At 58.6% G+C, this 22,054-nt stretch overlaps 2 protein-coding genes across 2 annotated transcripts in view; one reads left to right on the top strand and one right to left on the bottom strand.

The window, feature by feature from the left end:
• Nucleotides 1-155: 155 nt before the first annotated feature.
• On the bottom strand, nt 156-2,445 carry LOC139998544 (potassium channel subfamily K member 6-like). Its single transcript, XM_072029844.1, has 3 exons — nt 2,184-2,445; nt 1,295-1,687; nt 156-318 (listed from the first exon to the last, which is right to left on the bottom strand). The coding sequence occupies exons 1-3, from the start codon at nt 2,443-2,445 to the stop codon at nt 170-172; spliced, it is 804 nt and encodes a 267-aa protein (XP_071885945.1). The 3' UTR covers nt 156-169.
• A 140-nt stretch (nt 2,446-2,585) lies between these two features.
• Nucleotides 2,586-22,054, top strand: part of LOC139998584 (latent-transforming growth factor beta-binding protein 4-like) — a 92,723-nt gene continuing 73,254 nt past the window's right edge. Inside the window, 2 exon segments of the mRNA XM_072029862.1 lie at nt 2,586-3,121; nt 3,179-3,441. Coding sequence (XP_071885963.1) covers nt 3,091-3,121; nt 3,179-3,441 — 294 coding nt within the window. The 5' untranslated portion in view covers nt 2,586-3,090.

Here is a 22,054-nt window from a genome sequence, read left to right as displayed (position 1 = left end):
ATGGGTCTGTGACCCCCCAATGGGACCGGGAACCCCCCTATTGGACCTGGGACCCCCCCCATGTGTCTGGGACCCCCCCCATGTGTCTGGGACCCCCCCCCCCATGCATCTGGGACCCCCAACCCCCCCCAGTGACCACAGCGAGCCCGTCGCGCTTCGAGCCCCCCGTTTATTGCCCCCCCTCGTCCAGCAGCCCCCCGTCCTCCTCGGGGGGGTCCGGGGGGGGGCGCAGCGCGGCGCTGACCCCGTGCAGCTCCAGCAGCTGCTGGAAGGCCGCCAGCAGCAGCAGCGCCGCCGTCACCCCCAGCAGCAGGTAGGCTGGGGGGGGGGGACACAGCGGTCAGAGACCCCCACCCCCCCGTGGAGACCCCCACCCCATGGAGAGATCCCCATGGAGACCCCCCCCCAATGAAGACCCAATCCGCCATGGTGACCCCATCCATGAAGACCCCGCCACCATGAAGACCCCACCCCAATGGAGACCCAACCACCATGGAGACCCCAACCATGAAGACCCCAACCACCATAAAGACACCACCAGAAAGACCCCACCCCAATGGAGACCCCAACCACGGAGACCCCAACCATGGAGAACCCAACCACCATAGAGACCCCAACCATGAAGTCCCCCAACCACGAAGACCCCAACCACGAAGACCCCAACCATGAAGACCCCACCCCAATGGAGACCGCGCCCCAGTGGAGACCCAACCACCATGGAGACCCCAACCATGGAGACCCAACCACCATAAAGACACCACCCCAATGGAGACCCCAACCACGAAGACCCCAACCACGAAGATCCCAACCATGAAGACCCCAACCATCTAAACCCCAACCATGGAGACCCCAACCATGAAGACCCCAACCATGAAGACCCCAACCATAAAGACCCCAACCATGAAGACCCCAACCATCTAAACCCCAACCATGGAGACCCCAACCATGAAGACCCCAACCATGAAGACCCCAACCATAAAGACCCCAACCATGAAGACCCCAACCACCATGGAGAACCCAACCATGAAGACCCCCAACCACGAAGATCCAACCACCATGAAGACCCCAACCATGAGGACCCCAACCACCTAAACCCCAACCATGGAGACACCAACCATGAAGACCCCAACCATGAAGACCCCACCACCATAAAGACCCCACCCCAATGAAGACCCCCCCCACCAAGAAGACCCCAACCACATAGCCCCAACCCCCACATAACCCCAACCCCAGATCCCCAAACCCCAACGCCCCCCACCCCAACGCCCCCCCCCAACCCCCCGCCCCCGCTCACCGGCCAAGGCCACCCGGTAGAGGTGGCGCGGGGGCTGCCCCTCCGGTGCCCCCGCCGCGTCCCCCAGCCCCACGGTGGTGACGGCCATGCCGCAGAAGAAGACGGCGTCCAAGAAGCTCCCGGAGCCCCCCAGGGCCCACAGGGCGGCGGCAGGCAGCAGCACGAAGCCCCCCGCCACCGCCCCCGCCAGCAGCCCCAAATGGAGCCCAGCGGCCCCCCGGGGGCTCCAACCCCACCGCGTCCTCAGGTAGCGCCGGGGCCACCGGGTGATCGGCACCGAAAGCCACCGGGCCACCACCGCCAACGTCAACACCGTGAAGGGGACGCCCAGCGCCGCGTAGGCCAAGCAGAAGGCTTTGCCCCCCGGGGACAGGGGGGCCACGGGGCCGTAGCCTGGGGGGGGGGGGGAAATTTAGGGGGGGGACCCCCCCCGGTAAGTGAAAGGGGAGGGGGGACCCCTGGGGGTGGTGGGGGGAGGTTGGGGGCTTGGTGGTGATGGGGGTCCTGGGCGAACTGGGGGGCTCTGTGGGCTGGGGGGGTCCTGGTGGGGCTGGGGGAGGGCCTGGGGGTCCCAGTGCTAAAGGGGGTCCCAAAACCCATGGGGGTCCTGAGGTTCTCAGGGGGCTCGGTGCCTATGGGGGGCCATGGAGGGTCCTGGTGCCCACGGGGGTCCTGGTGTTCATGGGGGTCCCGGTGTTCTTGGGGGGGTCCCGGGGGGGCCTGGTGCTCAGAGGCGTCCTGGGGGAATTGGTGCTCATGGGGGTCCTGGGGTTCATGGGGGTCCCGGGGGTCTCAATGCCCTTGGGGGGGTCCTGGTGCCCATGGGGTTCTTTAGGAGGGTCCCAATTCGGAGGGGGGGTCCCGATTTGGGGGCGGGGGGGCTCCTTACCCACAGTGGTGAGCAGGGTGGTGGAGAAGAAGAAGGCGGAGGCCAGGTCCCACCGCGGGGTCCCGGAGGCGTTGAGGGTCCCGGGGGGGGTCCCGAGGGTCCGCGCCCCCCCCTCCAGCACCCAGAGCCCCAGGGTGCCCAGCAGCAGCAGCCCCCCCTGGGCCACCGTGTGGCCTTGGGGACGTGGTGGCCATGGGGACATGGTGGATATGGGGACATGGTCATCCTGGGGACATGGTGGCCACGGAGACATGGTGGCCATGGGGATGTGGTGGCCATGGGGACATGGTGGCCTTGGGGACAAGATGGCCGCTGTGGCCAGGAAATGGCCACGACACCTCAGGGACAGCCCTAGGGCCAGCACGGCCACCGTGTGGCCTTGGGGATGTGGTGGCCACGGAGATGTGGTGGCAACAGGGATGTGGTGGATCTGGGGACATGGTGGTCTTGGGGAAGTGGTAGCCCTGGGGACGTGGTGGCCTTGGGGACAAGATGGCCGCCGTGGCCAGGAAATGGCCACGACACCTCAGGGACAGCCCTAGGGCCACCACGGCCACCGTGCGGCCTTGGGGACGTGGTGGCCTTGGGGATAAGATGGCGCTGGGGACATGGTGGATATGGGGCCGTGGGGGCTATGGGGCCATGGGGGCTATGGGGACGTGGTGGCCCTGGGGACATGGTGGCCTTGGTGACGTCATGGCTTTGGTTGCCATCATGGCTTTGGTGACGTGGTGGCCTTGGTGACGTCATCACCTTGGTGGCACGGTGGCCTTGCTGACATCACACCCTTGCTGACGTCACGGCCCCGCGCGCCCGTCCCCATGGCAACCGCCACTTCCGGCCCCGCCCCGCCGCTCCGCCAACAGCTTCCTCCCGCGCTCCTCACGTGACCGGAAGCGGAAGCGCCATGGAGCCCCCGGGAGCGGCGGCGGGGCTCGGTGCGGACCCCCCGGCGCCCCCCCCCTCCCCCGACCCCCCCTCTCCTCTCCCCGCAGCCCCCAAGCGCCGCGGCCCGGGCCCGGCCCCTCCGCGGATGGCGGAGCCGCGGCCGCTCTTCGACGACACCAGCGGCGGGGCCGCCCCCCCCCCCCACGGCCCGGCCCGGGCCTACGGGGCCCCCCCGGCGGCCCCCCCGGCGTCCTCCGCATCCCGCCTGCCCCCCCCCGCCGCCGCCTTCCTGGCCGAGCCCGTGTCCAGCCTGGCCGCCGCCTACGGCAGCAGCTTGGCCAGCCAGGGCCGGGACATCGTGGACCGGAACGTGAGGAGCGGGATAAGGGGGGGTGGGGGGAGAATTGGGGGGGGTGGGGGGGGGCGGCGGGGGGCTGTGGGGGGCTATAGGGGGCTGCGGGGGGCTACAGGGGGCTATATGGGGCTAGGGGGGCTATAGGGGGCTCTAGGGTGCTATGGGGGGCTACGGGGGGCTATGGGTGGCTACGGGGGGCTGTACTCGGCTCTGGTGAGGCCGCACCTCGAGTACTGTGTTCAGTTTTGGGTCCCTCGCTACAAGAAGGACATGGAGGTGCTTGAGCAGGTCCAGAGAAGGGCGACGAAGCTGGTGAGGGGCCTGGAGAACAAGTCCTACGAGGAGCGGCTGAGGGAGCTGGGCTTGTTCAGCGTGGAGAAGAGGAGGCTCAGGGGCGACCTTATCGCTCTCTACAGATACCTTAAAGGAGGCTGTAGTGAGGTGGGGGTTGGCCTGTTCTCCCACGTGCCTGATGACAGGATGAGGAGGAATGGGCTAAAGTTGCGCCAGGGGAGTTTTAGGTTGGATCTTAGGAAGAACTTCTTTACCGAAAGGGTTGTTAGGCACTGGAACAGGCTGCCCAGGGAAGTGGTGGAGTCACCATCCCTGGAAGTCTTTAAAAGACGTTTAGATGTAGAGCTTAGGGATATGGTTTAGTGGGGACTGTTGGCGTTAGGTCAGAGGTTGGACTCGATGATCTTGAGGTCTCTTCCAACCTAGAAATTCTGTGATTCTGTGACTTATTGGCTCAGCTCTGGTCAGCAGAGGGGCCCTTAGCAAACATGGGGCAGCTTCCAGATCCTTCTCACAAAAGCCACTCCTATGGCCCCGTGCTACCAAAACCTTGCCAGGTAAAACCACTACAGGGAGGCGCATCTCATCTGGTGGTAGCAGGCCAGTGTCACATAGACCCTCCCATGATCAGCAAGCCCAAAGTTCTACCAGTTGCACCAGTCCCGAAGCTACGTGTTAATGTGATGAGTCTGCTTGTCAGCTGTTGAGGGATTTCTTGAAACAGCAAAAATCCCATGGCTTGCTGTAGCTGAGCAAACCAAGCTACCAGGGCAACTATGAGAAGTTCCCATGACAGTGTTCCCACATCGCCCAATTGAGGAACTCAGAAAAATATTGTTACCAGTAGCTGGCTTCAAGGACAAGGTCTATGTGACTGCTAATCACAAGGGGGTTGTTTTCTTGCAAGTGGGGTTGTTTTCTTGCAGTTGTTTGTCTGAGTGCTTTTGACCAATAACCTTGTGTGAAACACTGTCCACCCCTGTTAAGTTCTCTATAAAAGTTAGGCTATTCGGGCAATAAAATGGAGCATGATCTGACTCTACTGGTGTCTGTCGTGCTTTTGGCCGTGCTTCCTGCAACAGTCAGCATCGATCCCCCCTATCGGAAGGACAGAGGCAAACACAACCTGTGCCCCTGATCCTTTAAGTAGTCGCCCCGAAGCCCTAAAGCCCCTTTTTTTACTAGGCATTAGTAACAAAAACTTGAACAAGGTGGAGATAAATTAACTTGGCTACAGCATTAAAGATGAGCTTTGCGCAGTGGTCAATTGCTGGCTGGCTTGAGGCGCGTGGCTGAGGGTCTCTAATGAATTGTATGACTGATTCAGGCGCGTGGACAGCGCATGTGGTTACGGGGAAAGTATATGTAGCAGAGAAAAATGGCAATAAAGGCCTTCTGCTCAAGAGGCATCGGGAGACCGTGTCTTTCATCCCTTCAGGTCTGCCCCCTTCCAACTCAGGATATTGTATGATTCCAAGTGTGGAACCCAGCATTTGGCCTTGAATGCCACGCAGCTGGATGCGGCCCGTTGATCCAGCCTGTCCAGATCCCCTTGCCCAGCTTGGTGTCGCCCACGAACTTACAGCGCCCGGTGGGGCCCATCCAGCCCAGGCACGTGTCACATGGGACCCTTGGTGACCTCCCTTGGTGACACCCCAGGGGTCCGCCTTATATGACTGCAGCTGTGGCTCGGACCCTCAGCGTCGGTGCACGGCAGTGACGGACAGGGCAGGAGCACTGGGCCTTCGAGGAGTCCCCGAGCATAGCCCACGCCTGCCCGAAGGAGCCTCCGTTTTCTATTTGAGAACTCTCCCACTCCAGAGGCTCCTTCTGAATCTGATGAGGAGGGAGGCATGCCCCCCAGGCAGCCCAGGCTGGCCTGGCAGGAGACCTGGTCTTCTGAGGGCAGCAACCGGCCGGCAGAGGACAGCACCCCGGTAGAGGACATTTTGCCGGCAGAGGACAGAAGCCCAGCAGAGGACAGCTTGCTGTCAAAGGGCAGCAGCCCGGTAGAGGACAGCAGCCTGGCAGAGGACAGGAGACCAGCAGAGGACAGCTTAGTGGTAGAGAACAGAGGTTTGACAGAGGACAGCAAGAAGGAGTTGCAGTTGCTGGATCCCAGTGAGTCGTGAGTCCTCTCTGTACCCCTCCCTGCCACTGTAGGGGTGGACAAAAACACCACCTGAACTCCCACTCCATCCACTACCCGTCCCAGTCCCCTAAAGTCCCGCTTGATAGTCTTCAGGCTTCTATCTTCAGTATTATCACTGCCGGCCTGGACTATCAAAAGACGATAGTAATCAGAGGGGAAAACCAGGTTGGGAAGCTTTCTGGCAACGTCCATGACCCTAGCCCCAGGGAGGCAGCAGACTTCTCTACGGGTAGGGTCAGGCTAACAAATAGGGCCCTCTGTTCCCCTCACAAGGAAGTTGCCTTCTCAGGGGAACAGAGGGAACTTCTCAGGGTCCTTGGTGGCCTCCAAGTTAGCTCAGCGTCATGGCACCGAGTCACTGTGAAGGAGCTGCTGGAATAACGAGACAACAACCTAGTTCTATTAAAATATATATTGCTCTTTTGAGGACTGCTGCGGGGCTAGCGGCAACACGGCAGTGGAAATCTCCGTCCTGACATTGCCTTATGCCTTGACATCAGGATCAGGATGGTTTGAAATGCCAGGGAACGGACCATGGGTTCCGGGTCTTTATATGAAGGCTGGAGGACTGCAAAAGAAAGAAGAGCAGAGATGAAAACCCACTCCTTGCAGAGATCCCCAGGCATCCCCTGCAGAGCATGCCAGCCCCACTCGACTCTTCCCCAGGCCAGGAGGAGCAGGAGGGACAAAGGAATCCGTTGAAAGCTGCTGCTCAGCAATGTCCCAAATGCAGCCACCAGTCCTTCCCCACCTGCGCACCACAGGTCAAGTGGGGCACCTTCACAAGCTGGTTCCCTCACCACCTGCCTCCATCCCTTGGGAGGATTCACACACTCCAGGAATCTCCTGGACTCTTTCCTCTCGCTATTGTGCTTCCCCATGAGAGCAAGGGCTAGCGATCGTGACCCTGCTCCTAGCTGCTTGTAGGCTGTCTCATCTCCCTCTTCGTCCTGGTTGCGTGCTCTACAACAGGCTCCCACCTTCTGTCAGCCTTACTGCCCTTTCCCCTGACTCTTCCTCAGGGACACTCAACCCTTTCAGCGGCACTGCCCAGCTCCAGGCTGGGAGGCCATTCCCTGACACCACAGGCTACCCCGTCTCCTCTCCCTCGTTCCTATGGCTGCATTGCTCCTCCGCCCCGAAGCATTTGCCGCTGTCCCCCCAGCCCTAGCACACCCCCCACTGCCCTCACTCACCTCTGAGGATTTCCTCCAGCTTCTCCTCGCTCTGGTCCTCGCAGTAGCGCGCAGCAAGACCTAGACACAGAGACCCCATCAGAGCCCCGCTCCCCAGCACGCTCCCAGCAGCGCAGCCCCTGGCCTGGCCAGCCAGGCTGTGCCCCCTCCTGCACCCTGGAGCAAGGGCCCAGTCGGGGGGCTCTGGGGGCAACAGGGCTGTGCCTCACTGCCAGGGCAGTGCCTGGGTCTGCCAAAGGCTGCCCCAAGAGGGACCCAGGGGCTGGGCTCACCAATGAATCTGACGGCCTCAAGTCGCAAAAGGGTCTGAGTGGCCTGCAGGTAGGGCTGGCTCTGCTGCAGGTATTCTTCTACTCTGCCTCTGTCCTGCTGCAGCTGGAGAGAGAGAGAACGCAGGGTCACGGGGCTTGCACACCCTCTCCAGGGTCTCCTCCAGCATCCTGGGGGCAGGGAGGGCAGAGGGGCCTGCAGAAGAGCCCCCTGGGGCTCTGTGCTGGCAGGAAGGGAGCGAGGATGCGGCTGCAGGCAGCGGGCTCTGGCCGGGCGCATTTGCCCAGCTGGGGCAAACCAAGTTGGGTCCTTACCAAGCACTCCCCGATCCTCCACGTCTGTTCTGTCTGGACGAAGCGCTTGAGCTCCTTGCGTCGCAGAAACTCTGCAGCCACGGCGAGAGCTTTCCCAGAGGCCTGCGGAGCAGCAGAGGTTGGGAGGTAGCAGCACAGCCTTGGGAAGGAGACCCTCTGTCCCCTCCTCTTGGCAGGGCTGCGAGCCTTTCCCAGCGCGTTATGGGAGGCTGTGGTGGGGGGCAGCGTGCACTGGGTTCAGTGGCCAAGGCAAGGCCACGGGACAGCCACCATCGGAGGCAGCTCACAATGAGAGAGATCCCAGAGATCACAGCAAGAGATCAGAGGCTGGACTCGATGAATTTGAGGTCTGTTCCAACCTAGAAATTCTGTGATCCCCCAGAGCAACCCTGTGGCATCAGCACACCCTTGCCCACATAACTGCTCAGCTCTGAGATCTGTACCTTTGCTACGCTCTCACTCTGGTCTCTCATGTGAACGTAGAGTGGGAGAAGGCTCCTGTGCACCGTCCTCTTCATTTTCTTCGTCCTTTGCCGCAGCACAGCCTCCACCACGGCTTGGAAGAGGCAGATGGAGTGCTCCCGCACCTGGCTGGACGCCTGGCAGGGAGGAGGACAGGAGGAATTTCAGCATTAGCGTGGCCGATGTGAAGGGAGCTCCCAGCACTGTGAGATGCTTCAGCGCTGGATCCTTCCCAGAGGAGCTGCTCAGGGGCAGCTGCAAGGCCTGGTGCCCGTGAAGGGCAACACAATCGGTTGCCATCGCAGGCTGCCCGCCAGCCACCCCACTTTCGCCACCAGCCGCACCAGCCATGCCCAAGCAGAGCTCCCCAGCGCCTGGGCTGACGAGGAGACTGGGAAGGCCCTGCCTGAGTGCTGCCCACAGGGCCGGGCTGAAGGGCAGCCCTCGTTACAGGGGGCCCAGCTGAGGGCTCGGGCTCCCGCAGCACACTTACGTGGTCAAAGAGTGGCAGGAGCTTCTCAGCCAGCTGCAGAGCCGGGCCACTGGCCTTCCTCCTCTCCACATGAGCCATCACGTTTCTCAGCACAGGCAGGGCCTTCAGCACCATGTCTGTGTTGGTGTCCTGCAGGGCCTCCACAATGTCTGGCAGCAGGACCTGAATTTTCCTTGCCTGTAGGAAAGACACCATTTCCCTTCCGTGAGGCAGTGAGAGACCACCCTGGGCAAAGGGCTCTGGTTCCTGAGCACCAGCCTCCTGCCTTGCTTCCTGGCAGCGGGGAGGGACGGGAGGGCAGAAGAGCAAAGCCCCAGGCTGCCAACATGGCTTTGCTTGACGATGGCCCGCTCACCTTCTTAGGGCTCTCTGACACGGTGCAGAGCCCTTTCAGAACCATCAAGCGCATCTCTGGTCTTGGGTGCCTCAGGTAGCTCTGGAGGTGCACTGGGTTACCAAAGTCCTCCAAAAAAATGTGATTCCGGCCCAGCATCTGCAAGAAAGAGCAGTGAGAGCCTGGCAGGGCCTGCAGGGCTCCCTGCAGCCTCTTCTTCTCCCACCTTTGGGCAGGGATGGGGCAGCGCCAGCTGGCACCAAAGAGGCACCAGGCGCGGGGAGCTACGGGGGCTTGCCGGCCCCAGGGACCATGTGTCCGTACGTCCTGCGGGAGCTGGCAGTTTGGGGGTAGATGGGCACAGGGCTGTGCCTGTGTGCCTGAAGGGGCACACGTAGCCCTGCTGGGAGCAAGGTTTCATCTGGGAACTCACAGCCAAGCGACGGATGCAGGTGTCTTCGGTGTCTGCGGTGTACCAGTTGCGCAGCGGCAAGTCTAGTATCATGATTCCTAAAACCCTCTCCAAGGTCTGCGGCATGGCCAGGATCACCTCCCACATGGCCAGGTCAGTGCTGCAAGCCCAGAATCCTCTGTCAGTGAGGCTGCCTCAGCCGCAGGGCCACAAACTGGGCCAGCCCCAGAGGACCCAGGCTGTCCTGCAGCCCCTGTGACTTGGGGAGCACTGAGGGCCCAGCCTGGGCAGGCAGGAGGGGGCTGAGCTGGTGTTCCCTGGGGGCAGGGGGACTCTGGGCTGCCTTGGACAGCTGGGCTGCTGCAGCCCTGGCTGGCCCAGTAGGGCTGGAACACATTGGTGGGAAGGAGGGCTGTGCTCCTTGGGGATGTCCTGCTCTTTGCCATTGGTGTGGCAAGCAGAGAGTCTCCAGGTGCATCTCCCGACGCGGAACAAGCCCTCAAGGATGTTAAGGCCAGGACCTGTCACGTGGCGGAGAGAACTGCAGCAGGTTCTTGGCTTCGTCCCTGGGCATCATGTAGGTCATCTGGAGAAGCAGGGAGTCCAGGCACTGCCGCGCCGATGCCGTGTGGATGCTGCCCAGGTTTCTCCTGATGCACTCCATGATCTTTGGCACCTTGGGGGACAAAGTGGGAATGGTGTTGCCAGCAGACCGCAGCCATTGCCACAGCTGCCACTCAAACTTTGGCCCCTTCCATTGCTCTCTGCTGGCTTCAGGTGGCTTCTGGAGCCCAAGAGACCCCGATGTGCGAGGGAGGCAGGGAGGGAGGCAGGGAAGGAGAGAGGAACCACGCCTGGAAGAGCTCAAGGGCAGGGCCATGGCCACAGGCCACTTACATCCGTCAGCCAGTAGTCAGGGTCCTCCAAGGCTGCGTCCAGCACGCTGCAGGCCCCCTGCTTGTCATGGATGCTGGAGTCTTGTAAAGCTTCCAGGGCTGTGAGGATGATGTCCAGCCTCTCAGCAGGGAAGAGATGTCCTCCAAACCGCTGTGGGAAGAAGGAGGAGTGAAGACATGCCTCACTGAGTGTCCCAAGGGTGCTGCTTAGCTGAGCAGCAAGGGCAGCTCTGGAGAGAGGGCCCTCGGGGGAAGGGGTGAGGATGGGGCATATGGGGCCAGAGTGCTGGCCCTGCAGGTAACCAGGGCTTGCTGGTGGCCAGGAGGGCTGGAGCTGCTGCCGGGACACAGGGGAGCAGCCTTCGCATAGCCCCAGCCTGGGGACAAGAGGAACCCTCTCAGCAGGGCGAGTGAGGCCGTGCCAGCCCCACCGGTTCTGGACCCCTTTGCTCACACGAGATGCCTGCTGATGCTGCGGACAAGAACCCCAGCAAGGCCAGAGCTCATTACCTTGGCAATTTCACACGGAGTTGATGTTATAGAAAATGGAAGTTTTGCATACTCCAATTTCTTGTGTCTCACTGCATAATTTACCATGTCCGCTCTCAATATGCATTCTAAACAGGGGGAAACAGCGAAGAGTCAGTAGGGAAGAGCATCTTTGCCAACAAGCTTGCCAAATGGTGAAAAGCACTTTCACTAGGAATGGCTGAGGAGGGAGGCTCAGACCCCCGGCGAGGAGAGTGGTGGGCAGGGATGTAAAGCACAAGGTGAGGAGTGCTGGGAGCAAGAGGGACCTCAGGGATGATGCAGAAGGAGGAGAAGCAATGGCGTTGGGTGCCGTGGGGGTAGCAGCGTGTCACAGACCCCCTTCTGCTCGGGGTCAGGATGTGCAGGAAGCCCCCTGACACCTGCCTTTAAGACGGCAGGGAGCAAACAGTCAGGGAGCATTCTGGAGGGCGTCACCATCCCTGGTGATGCACGGCTGGCTCTGCTGTTCACTCCTCGGGGAAGATGCGGTTTGGGAAGTGCTCATCGATCGATGGCTTAGACTGGGGGACACCACAAAACAGCGTGGTAGGTGATCTGGGGAGGGTTGGGAAGGACAGCAGCAGAGAACTGCTCCTGGACGGCAGGTGAGCGTCTAGCTTCTGCGGAAAACAATAGCCAGAATGCTGCGGGAAGCTGCTGTGAGGAGCAGAGGAGGCCAGGGAACCTGGCAGAATTCCGTGGGCAGCCTCCACCAAGCACAAAAACAATCCTTCACAATACTCACAGAATCACAGAATTTCTAGGTTGGAAGAGACCTCAAGATCATCGAGTCCAACCTCTAACCTAACACTAACAGTCCCCACTAAACTCGGGGAAAACAAGTAGACATATCAGTAGATGTTTTTGTGCAGACGGACGCTGTCCACCACACCTTCTTACCTCTTCCTTTTCTGATGATGTTGTATATGTGAGAAAGAGTTTCTAAAGCTGTGAATCTGATGGAATCTTTGTCACCGGTGAAAATGAAGAGGATGCCCAGCAGCTGTCCCAGGATGGGGATGTAGAGCTCTGTGGGCTCATCATCGCTATAGTTTTCATAGTCATCTGTGATCTGGGTGAGGAAGGGAGGAGAGACAAAGGGCTTAGTGGAGGCAGAGCCGGTCCCTGAGAGAGCACGGCCTGGGAAGGGAAGAGCAGGGGCGAAGGAGGGACGAAGACCCTCGATTCACGGTTCTGAGGCACTCACGTGCATCGAGGCTTGCCTCACAGGCACCCCTGAGTGGCAGGATGCTCTGGGATGCAGGAAAGGGTGAAGGGTTCGTTGTGCCTTACCTCGGCCTCAAAATACAAGAGGATGAAAGCACTCAGCCTCTCAATCATCCTCACAGCTCTCTCACACACAGCTGGGTCTTTGGAGAGGGCAAAGTCCAGCAGCGCCTGCGAGGAGAGAAGTTGCTGGGTTGACAGTGGTCTGCAAATGAGACCTGAGAGGATTCTTTGGAAGTTCTTTGCAAATGCCAAACCTCCAAGATATTCTCCAACTCTATGCTGACACTGGTGTTGGGACAGTTGCGTACGAAGGCCGCCAGCATGGTGTCCATGGCTTTCATAGTCTGCAGGGAGGACAGAAGAGCATCGAATTATTTCTGTGGCCCTCCTCACCCCCAGGAGCTGGCTCTGAGCCCCTCTGAAGTTCAGGGGTGTCTTTGGGGCTAAAAAGCCACTGTGTGCAGACCTCCTGCAGCACAAGATCAGGTCGGGGAAGGGGCGAGGCTGGGAAAGCAAATCTGGGCCCCGGCCCTGCGCTGGTCTCTGGTTGTGTCAGCACGGGGAAGCAAGGCAGCAGCTCAGCAGGACTGGGGGTGCCGGTACCTCACCCAGCACATACCTCAGTGAAGAGCGCTCCTTCTGTCTCTGGCACATCTGACTCGGGAGGCAGAAAGAAGATGCTCTTACAGCACACACGCAGGAGTCTCTTCTTTTTGCCACGCAGTGCTGTTGGTACGGTGTTGCTGAAGAAAAGAGAGAGAGGAGCCTGTTGGACGCAGTGCCTCGAGGCTTATGAAGGAGGACACGGACCTCCCTTGGCCAGGCATCTCTGGGAGGGACGGGCAGCCTCCCTGCCAGCTTCAGGGCCACCAGGACATTGCCACCAGGGGCTGGGCACGCACCTGAGGAGGGCGACAGTCTCCATGGCCTTCTGCCGGAATGCTGTGCGCAAGCTGTCCACGGGCTCCTTTTCCAGCAGCGCCTGCAGAGCACAAGCAGGATGAGACCTTGGAGCCGCCGGCACCCAGCAGCAGCAGAGCCAGCGCTGCCCCAGCCCTTGCCTCCCAGGGGGCTGGTGCCGGGGGGCCTTGCCCCTTCCCCAACCCGCTGCGCATCCTCTCACCATGATGTTCTCCACCAGCTTATGTTTGCTGCAGAAGCCATGCAAGTTCATTGGCACACCCCTCTCTGTGACACATGTGCACAGATCGCAGATTTTGCTGAGGAACAGCATCTTCTGCTCCTCGTCGTCCTGGCAGCCACAAAGACACCAACAGAGCATTAGGGGGACACCCACGGCCAGCAGGACCAAAGCCTTGAGGGGTCTGGGGCTGTGTGGGACCCCTGGAGGGCAGCGCCAGGAGCACAGCTGTGATGCAAGCGGCTGCCATTACCTTTTCTGTGCCTCTGACATACGCCCTGATGAATTCCACGGCCTTGTCTCTGCACAGTTTCCATGCCTTACCTGGAAAGGAGGAAAGCAAAGAGTGCTGCAGAGAGGGGCTGAATGCAGGGGTGAGGAGAGGAAGGGCCCCAGCCCCAGAAGGCCGTGGGGAGGCCGCGGGGATGCCCAGAGGCTGCAGCAGCTCCGCTGGGAAGAGAGGCTGAGGGAGCTGGGCTTGTGGAGCCTGGAGAAGGCTGCGGGGGGACCTCGCTGCGGCCTCCCCGTGCCCAAAGGGGCCTCCAGGAAAGCTGGGGGGGGATCTTCATCATGGACTGCAGCGACAGGACAAGGGGTGACGGCCTTAACCTCAAAGAGGGCAGGTTTCTTTCGGACAGGCAGGGATTTCTCTCCTTCACGCCCAGGGCAGTGAGGCCTTGGCGCAGGCTGCGGTGCCCCCTCCCTGGCACTGCCCACGGCCAGGCTGGGTGGGCTTTGGGCAGCCTGGGCTGGGGGGAAGCATCGTGATCGCCGAGGTCCCCCCCAGCCCAAAGCGTCCTGGCATTCTGTGGTGCTGCGGAGGAAGCTCGGCCCCGTCAGCCCAAGCGCCGCTTTACCCAGGGAAGGAGTCCTGGAGTCAGGCAGGGGTCTCTGTGTCCCCAACCCTCCCCACCCCATCCCTAAGACTCACTGCGATCCAGCAGCTGCGACTTCTTCTTGCTGTCCTCTACCGGGTGGCTGCCCGCTGCCTGAGCAATGGCCTCTGCCGGGCTGCTGTCCTCTTCCGGCAAAAAGGCCTCGACTGGGGTTCTTTCCACTGCCAGCAAGCTGTCCTCTGCTGGCCGGTTGCTGCCCCTAGAAGACCAGGTCTCCTGCCAGGCCAGCCTGGGCTGCCTGGGGGGCATGTCTCCCTCCTCATCAGATTCAGAAAAATCCTCTGGAGTGGGACAGCTCGCAAGGATAAACCGGCGGCTCCTCTGGGCGGGCGGTTGCGGCATTGTGGGACGTGGGCTATGCTCGGGGACTCCTCGAAGGCCCTGTGCTCCTGCCCTGTCCGTCACTGCCGTGCACCGACACTGAGGGTCCGAGCCACGGCTGCGCTCTTATAAGGCGGAGCCCTGGGGTGTCACCAAGTGACGTCACAATGGGTGCCACTGTGACACGCGCCTGGGCTGGGTGGGCACCCATTGTGACGTCACTTGGTGACACCCCAGGGTGCTGCCTGACGCGAGCGCAGCCGTGGCTCGGACCCTCAGGCCCTGCTTCCCAGGACGTGGCTGAACACCGCTCGTTGATGGGAAGTAGAGAATAATTTTTTTTTCCCTCTCTCCGTGCTCCCGCGCGGACTGATTGTTTCTTTTGTTTCGTTTTTTTTTTTTTTCCTCCCCATTCCCTTTCCATTTAATTAAACCTTTCTCATCTCAAACCTCGAGTTCTCTGTGTTGTATTTTCTCCCCCTTCCTCTTTGAGGAGAGGGGCAGTGAGAGAGCGGTTGTGGTGGAGCTCGGCTGCCCACCTGAGTGAAACCACCACACTTTGTCCCAGCAGCTGCGGTGCCTTGTGAGGGGCTGGGGCTGGGGTGGCCGTGCCCAGAGCCCTGCAGCAGCCTGTGGAGGGCATTGCCCTGGGGCCAGCCCAGCCTGGGCTGCTGGGCTGGGCTGGGCTGGAGAGAGGGCAGGGTGGTGGGGAGAGGTGGGCAGGGGCCGGGCTGGGCTGGGCAGTGCCCGGCAGAGCACTTTGTTGACTTTGATGACTTTCACCTATTTCTTTGAGGACTGTAGACACCCGTCTCTGTTCACCACCTTGCTCTCATCCCAGCATTTCCATCATTTCACCAGTGTCTCATCAACCCTCCCCAGCTGCTCCTTCTCACACAAAGCCATGGTCTGATCACAGACGCTCTTTGGGTGACCTCTGGCAACGCAGCACAACACTCTGAGGGACAGTTCTTCCTCCTCGTGGCCAGCACCAACATTCCAAAGTGCACTTTGTGGCAGTTTTTTCTCTCCTACTCTTTTCTACTACAAAAGAAAGCTCCATCAGGGTGGAACCCCCTCCTAAAGTAGGCATCCCAATCCATCAGGCTCCTTGCGGCCTGTCAGCCAACCAGACAGAAGTCACCGCACCAGCATCTTCCAAGCCATGGGCCTGCTGCTGTCCAGTCATGGACTCAAGCAGAAGGGACAGGACAACCCATATGTGGGCCTTCTTTCTGCATGGGTCCTCCTGGGTATGTAGGCAGAGGGGATCCCACAGTCAGCATGCCAGCCAGGTGCCTTTTGCTGGCCTACCAGGGCCACTGGCAGATGTCAGCCGAAAAGTACCGATCCCAGCTCTAAGTCAAGGGTGACCTGCCACCTACAGACAGAAGTGACCTCTCAGTCCCTTTCTGTGACATGTTCCTGCTGCTGCCCTATCTTCTGCAGGGACAGAAGTGACCTTACCGTCACTGCCACAGTCACATTGCTCCTGCTGGTGCAGGACTTCCTGAGGCAGAGCTGAGCTCATCAGAGCATTCTCCCCTGTCTCCTCCTTGTGGCCCACAATCTGATGAGATCCATGGCCCCTCACATTCAGCTTTGAGTGCCATGACTGCAGAGCAACCTCATGGTTCCTGCCCTGTCCCAAGGGATGACGGGCCTAAACTTAAGGCTTAGTAGAGGGGCTGAAGGTGAGGAGGCTAATGCACAGGAACAGGGGTTTTGGGTGTTAGGTGTTCATGTATATGATTAGGGACTAGGGCCCACCTTACTGGGTTAAAGATTAAGCAAAGTTTGAATGGGAATGTTTTGGTATTCTTATGTGGGTATCAGGTCTGTGTTTAGGGTATGGACAAGCTTTGTGGTTTAGGGTTTTGTTTAGGTCTCTCAGGCAGTTTCCTAGGGTTAAAAAGAGCATTTTAATGCTAGTGTTAAGGTCAGGGATCAGAGTGATTAAGAGAGTAAAAACAAGGGGAAGGGGCTATGTGATGAATTTTGGCTTCAAGGGATGCGTTGAGGTCAGGCATTAGAGTAGTGGATTCCTGACAGTGTGTACAGTAGCATTTAGGTTTAAGGATTAATGTTGCTGGTTAAAATAGGGCAAGGTCTTTACATGACTCTTTTAAGTCAGTGCTACAGCAGAATCAACATTGCCTGAACCTTCTAGCCTCCCAGAAATCATTGATTCCTGCTGGCCTCTTCTCTCTCCCAAATCTCACATTTCTCCTGGCCAGGCTTCTTCTGACCTCCCCATATCAGTCATCTTCTTAGGGGTAGTTTTCTGATGGCTTTCATGATCTCACATGGTCTGTCTTACCTCTGTTGGCTACTCCTTTCTTAAGACAGACGCAGCACCGAAGCCAGGATGGAAAAGAACATAAAGGCTGCAGGAACACCCTGCACAATGTGCCCTGCAGCTCCGTACCACGCTAAAAATTTGTTTCCTGCCTCCAGCTTTTGGATATAGAATGGCTCCTATGCAGCCAGGGTAACTTTTTCCAGGCCCTCGTGCATGGTTCAGTTTACCCCAGGCATCTTGGAGGCAGTGGCCCCCTCTGTGTTGAAAACTGAAAGCAGTCCTGAAGGATGACTTCAGGCAAAAGCTGACACCTCTGACATGACAAGCCCTATCCAAGACCTCTTCCTTTATGGGGCCTACCAGGTACTCGGAAAGAGCGGATCTCACAAACTACAGGCACAGCAAGTGCCTTCTGCTTGCCTTTCAGGTACTTTTGCAGATATGAGCCTAATGGCATAGATCCCAGCCGGGAGTCAAGGGATGAGCTGCCAGCTATTTCTCCAAGAAGCCACCTCAAAGGCCATTTAACAGCCATTCACTTCCTGCTGGACTTAGAATTTCTGAGGCACCACCGCCTCATAATATCATACCTACAAAACACCCCCTTTTTGGCCTAGGACCTGCCCAGGTAGAAGTGATCTGATTGTGATCCTTCAAGCCCATGGCACTGCTGCTGGGCTCCCAGACCCTCTGATGCATGTGAACCAGTTCCGTGCCAGTTCTGGGAGGTGCTAGGGCAGGTGGGACCTTGCAGGCAATGTTCCAGCCCCATGACTGTTGTTGGTCTCTCAGCTCCTTGCACACAGCAAAGATCACTCTGACATGCAGATGTTGTGTGCCTGAAGCTGGCCTAGAAGACACTCTGGGAAGCGCCCTCCCAGCCCCTGCCCCAGCCCGAGCTGGCGGTGCTGCTCTGCAGAGCAAGGGGGCTGTGGTGCCCAGGGCACGGGGACACTCTGCAGGGCCATGCTGGGCAGGCTGGGAGGCAGACCCAGCTCATGGGGTCACTGTCATTGCCCAAGGCTGCAAGGAATCAGTCACCAGCCTCCTTTGCTGGGGCTACTGCGTGTCGTGGGGCTGCAGAGCTCTCCTCTGCCTGTTGGCAGCAGCTTGAGCACTTGAGCTCTGCTAAATTCACCTTGCACAGGCTCATGCTCTGCGGGCTCCACCTGTTTTATGGGCTCATGCTGCTCCGGCCAATACCCTGGACTCTGCTGGCAGATGCTAATTCCCTCTGCAAGAAACATTAACCTGCCAGCAGTCCCAGCACAGCCCCACAACAGCACTGGCACCAAGCTCCAGGAGCAGCCGGGCCTGGCCCCACCAGCAGGAGAGGGCGGCAGAGGCAAGAGAGCAGCTTGGCATGCCCCAAGCGCTGGTGCTCCCTGGCTGTGCTGCTGGAATGGGACTCTTTTCCTCTGCAAATGGGCACTGCCCCAGCAGAGCCAGACCAGGTCTCAGAGGAAGGACATCAGACAAAGAAGGCAGTGTAGGCTGTTTTATTTCGTTAAAAGTTCACAGAGACCATAATTCCACATGGACAGAGACTCAGTACATACACTAAACACACGTACAGAATTGGGAGTGGGACAAAAACGACATTTTATTGGGCAACCTAACCTGAAAAAAACAAAACAAAACAAAACAAAACAAAACAAAACAAAACAAAACAAAACACAAAACTAAGTAATACCAGTACTAAAAATACACACTCACACACACAAAAACAACAAAAAAGGGAATATAGGTTGTTCTGTGTAAGTGATATTCTGAGTAATCTGCAGAAACAGACTGTGAAATTATTGCTTCCGAAGCAAATCAAGTCATCAGTTTCCACAAGGCATTCTTGAGGTCCTTGTTCCTCATGCTGTAGATGAAGGGGTTCACTGCTGGAGCCACCACCGAGAATAGAGCGGCCACCAACAGGTCCAGGGAGGGAGAGGAGATGGAGGGGGGCTTCAGGTAGGCAAACATGCCAGTGCTGACAGTCAGAGAGACCACAACCAGATGAGGGAGGCACGTGGAAAAGGCTTTGTGCTGGTCCTTCTCAGAGGGAATCCTCAGCACAGCCCTGAAAATCCGTATATAGGACAACATAATGAAAACAAAACAAGCAAAGATTAAAGAAAGAGTAAATAAGAGTACAGCAACTTCCCTGAGGTAGGCATCTGAGCAGGAGAGCTTGAGGATCTGGGGGATCTCACAGAAGAACTGGGCCACTGCGTTTCCAAGGCAGAGGGACAGGGAAAATGTATTGGCTGTGTGCAGGACAGCACTGAGAAAGCCACTGCCCCAGGCAGCTGCTGCCATCTGGGCACAAGCTCTGCTGCCCAGGAGGCTCCCGTAGTGCAGGGGCTTGCAGATGGCAACGTAGCGGTCGTAGGCCATGACGGTGAGGAGGGAATACTCTGCTCCAACCAAGAAGACAAAAAAGAAGACCTGTGCAGCACACCCGTGGTAAGAGATGGCCCTGGTGTCCCAGAGGGCATTGGCCATGCCTTTGGGCAGAGTGGTGGAGATGCAGCCCAGGTCGAGAAGGGCGAGGTTGAGGAGGAAGAAGTACATGGGGGTGTGGAGGCGGTGGTCGCAGGCTACGGCGGTGAGGATGAGGCCGTTGCCCAGGAGGGCAGCCAGGGAGATGGCCAGGAAGAGCACGAAGTGCAGGAGCCGCAGCTCGCGCGTGTCTGCGAATGCCAGCAGGAGGAACTCGCTCACAGAGCTGCTGTTGGGCATTTGCTGACTTTGGACACAGGTATCTTTGAAGAGGAGAAAAAAAAAATAGAACAGACTTCAATGAGGAAAACCTATTTCATCTCCTGGAAAGCCCGCAGCTTTCTGCAGCTCTCTTGCTTGAGCTCTGGGTGGTGCTGGCTGCGTGTGACACTGGGAGCAGGGGCTGCTGTGGGCTCCAGAGGAGTCCTTCCTGCTGTGCAGCAGGAGGGAAGCAGGACCATGGGGGAAACTCAAGTGCAGTCCACTTGTCAGATCAATGAGCCATGCAGTCTTTTTGCAAACAACTCATCCGACCACACTGTAGAGCAAGAGAGATTTTATTTGCTGTATTTTCTTATAATTCCCCCTGTAATGCTTAGGACACCGATCATACTCGTGTTACGCTGAGAAAAAAACGGAGACAGCTGAGAGCAGAGAAGCCCCAGTCCGAGTGAGGCTGGACAGAATCCTTACCTTGGCCCTGGGGGCCTGAGCAGGATCTCAGCTCTTCCCCCCTAGCCAGGGCTGCCGAGGCCTCACTCCAGCTGCCCACAGACAGACATCCAGCAGCACGGACATGGCCTTAGCAAGGAGGTGTCTTCTCCTTGGGACGCCTGCATGCCACAAGGATGCCACGAGAGAGCTGCATCCTGCTGGAGAGCAGCCTGAAGCCCAGGAAAACACCCCACAGACAGGTGAATATCCACACGCTGGGGTATTCCAGTATCCCAGGCACACAACCTGCTGTACCTAGAGGATTCTTGGCCACTCTGTTCCTGCTGATCTTGGCCAAACTCTTCTTTCCCCCGCCTGTGCTCACAGACCCCATCCCATGCGGCTGTGCTCAGCGCTGCCCTGCAGCACCCTGCCACCACCAGGGCCCTGCCAAGGGGCACCTCCATGCAGCAGGAGCTATGGGGCAGCTGACAGAGAGCCCTGCATCACCAGCAGGGTGTTCGAGGCTTCTAGGGTGTCAGGGGCACCTGGCTGAGGCCACTCCAAGGGGCTTCTGCCAGACTTCCTCACCTCGCAGTGCAATCCAGCAGGACTCTCACAGCCTACTGCATTGCCCACCGCCCTCCCAGAAACAAGACCCTTCCAGGAGCTGCAGCTGCATGGCCCTGCAGCCAGAGACTTACCTTGTCAAGGGCTGTGCAGGTTTCTCCTGCAGGCAGCTCTCAGCACCCTCCCACTCCCAACTGCCTCCAACCCCTCTCTCCTCTCCTCTCCTCTCCCCATGGGGGTCAGAGCCCCCAGCCCTTCTGCGCTGTGCAGAGGAGCTGCTCCTGGGCAGAGCTGTCTCTCTGCACCAGGGCCCTCTTGCCAGGAGCTCTCCCTGTCCCAGGAGCCCAGCCCAGATCAGCAGCAGAGGCATTGGAATCAGCCCTCTGGGGGCTTTGGCGATGAGCCCATGAACCTCAGGCACTGAGAGTGCGTTGAAGAAATCTCTCAAGAAATCCAAGGCAGATGCAAGTTTCCTGCAGTGTCCCCCTGAGGGGGGACTCTGCTGGCACTGACACAGCCTCCCTTGGAGCTCATTAGAGCAGAACACTGGAGGCAGTGAGGACAGGTAGACAAATGTGAAGGTGACACTGATGTATTGAAAAACAGGCTTTGACCCCAGGCTCCTGGGAAGGGAGATCCTTTCCCTTCACACAGGAGCTCAGGGCTCTTCCTGGGCAGTAGGAGATGGGGATGTCCATGGCCCAGTGCAGGAGAAGGGTACGACTCCTGCCTGGTTCATGGCTGGTGAGGAGGCAATGAGACCCTGGTGCTTTAACAAGAAGCTGCCTCCTCATAGGCCTCGCTGTCGGAGACAAGAGCCCTAGCCATTGACACACAGACCTCAGGCCTGTTGGGACTTTCAGCCTTTCCAGTGTGCTTGCTCCTCTCCACACCAGGCTGTCCAAGAGATTCACAGACCTGCACCTCTTTCCCTGCTGGCTGTGTGGTGTCTCATCAGATCGGAGCCGAGCATGGTAACTTACATTTTCTTGGTGGCCATGCTCCTCATAAGGCAGCTCTGTAGGAAGTTGGCCTGGTTCCTGGTGAGCTCCTGGTGAGCTCGTATGGCATCCCTCGTGGTGCCCAGGCCCTCCTCCTCCTGGGCACTGCTCACTCAGCAGGGTCCCAGTCTGCCCTGATGTGTGGGGTTCCTCTTCCTCTGGTGCAGGATGAGGCTTTTCTTCTTGTAAATGTCAAGAGGTTTCTGTAGGCAAAATCCTGCAGTTTCTCAAGGTTCCCCTGGACCTTGAATGCTCCATTCTTTCATCTGTTAATTTCTGCAGGAAGATGGCTCCCCCTGATTGTGCTGTCTCTCACAAGATAGCATCAATGAGGTGTTAGTAGATATTGTGGACAGTAGAGGAGTAACCAGTTGAACAGAATTGCAGCACAGACTCACAGAAGGCTGGTGGATGGAAGGCTGCCAGATTCCACCTTTTCTGTGCTTCTCATGTACGCTGTCATTTTGTCTGAAGCTGTGTCCTAAATGTTGTTAGGGTGGGCAAGGACAAAATTGGAAGGGCCAGACCCTAGCGGAGATCAATCTATCTATTGCTGTCAGAGACAATAAGAAAGGTTTTTATAATGAAAGGAGAGCAGAGGGGAAGGGAGGGGAGGGGAGGGGAGGGGAGGGAAAAGAGAATCTTCATCCTTTATTGGATGTGGGA

Source organism: Anas platyrhynchos, chromosome 33 (assembly GCF_047663525.1).
Source record: "Anas platyrhynchos isolate ZD024472 breed Pekin duck chromosome 33, IASCAAS_PekinDuck_T2T, whole genome shotgun sequence".
In the NCBI taxonomy this organism is placed as follows: Eukaryota; Metazoa; Chordata; class Aves; order Anseriformes; family Anatidae; genus Anas; species Anas platyrhynchos.
Note: the sequence above shows the minus strand (reverse complement) of the source record. Positions and strands in the feature narration are given on the sequence as shown.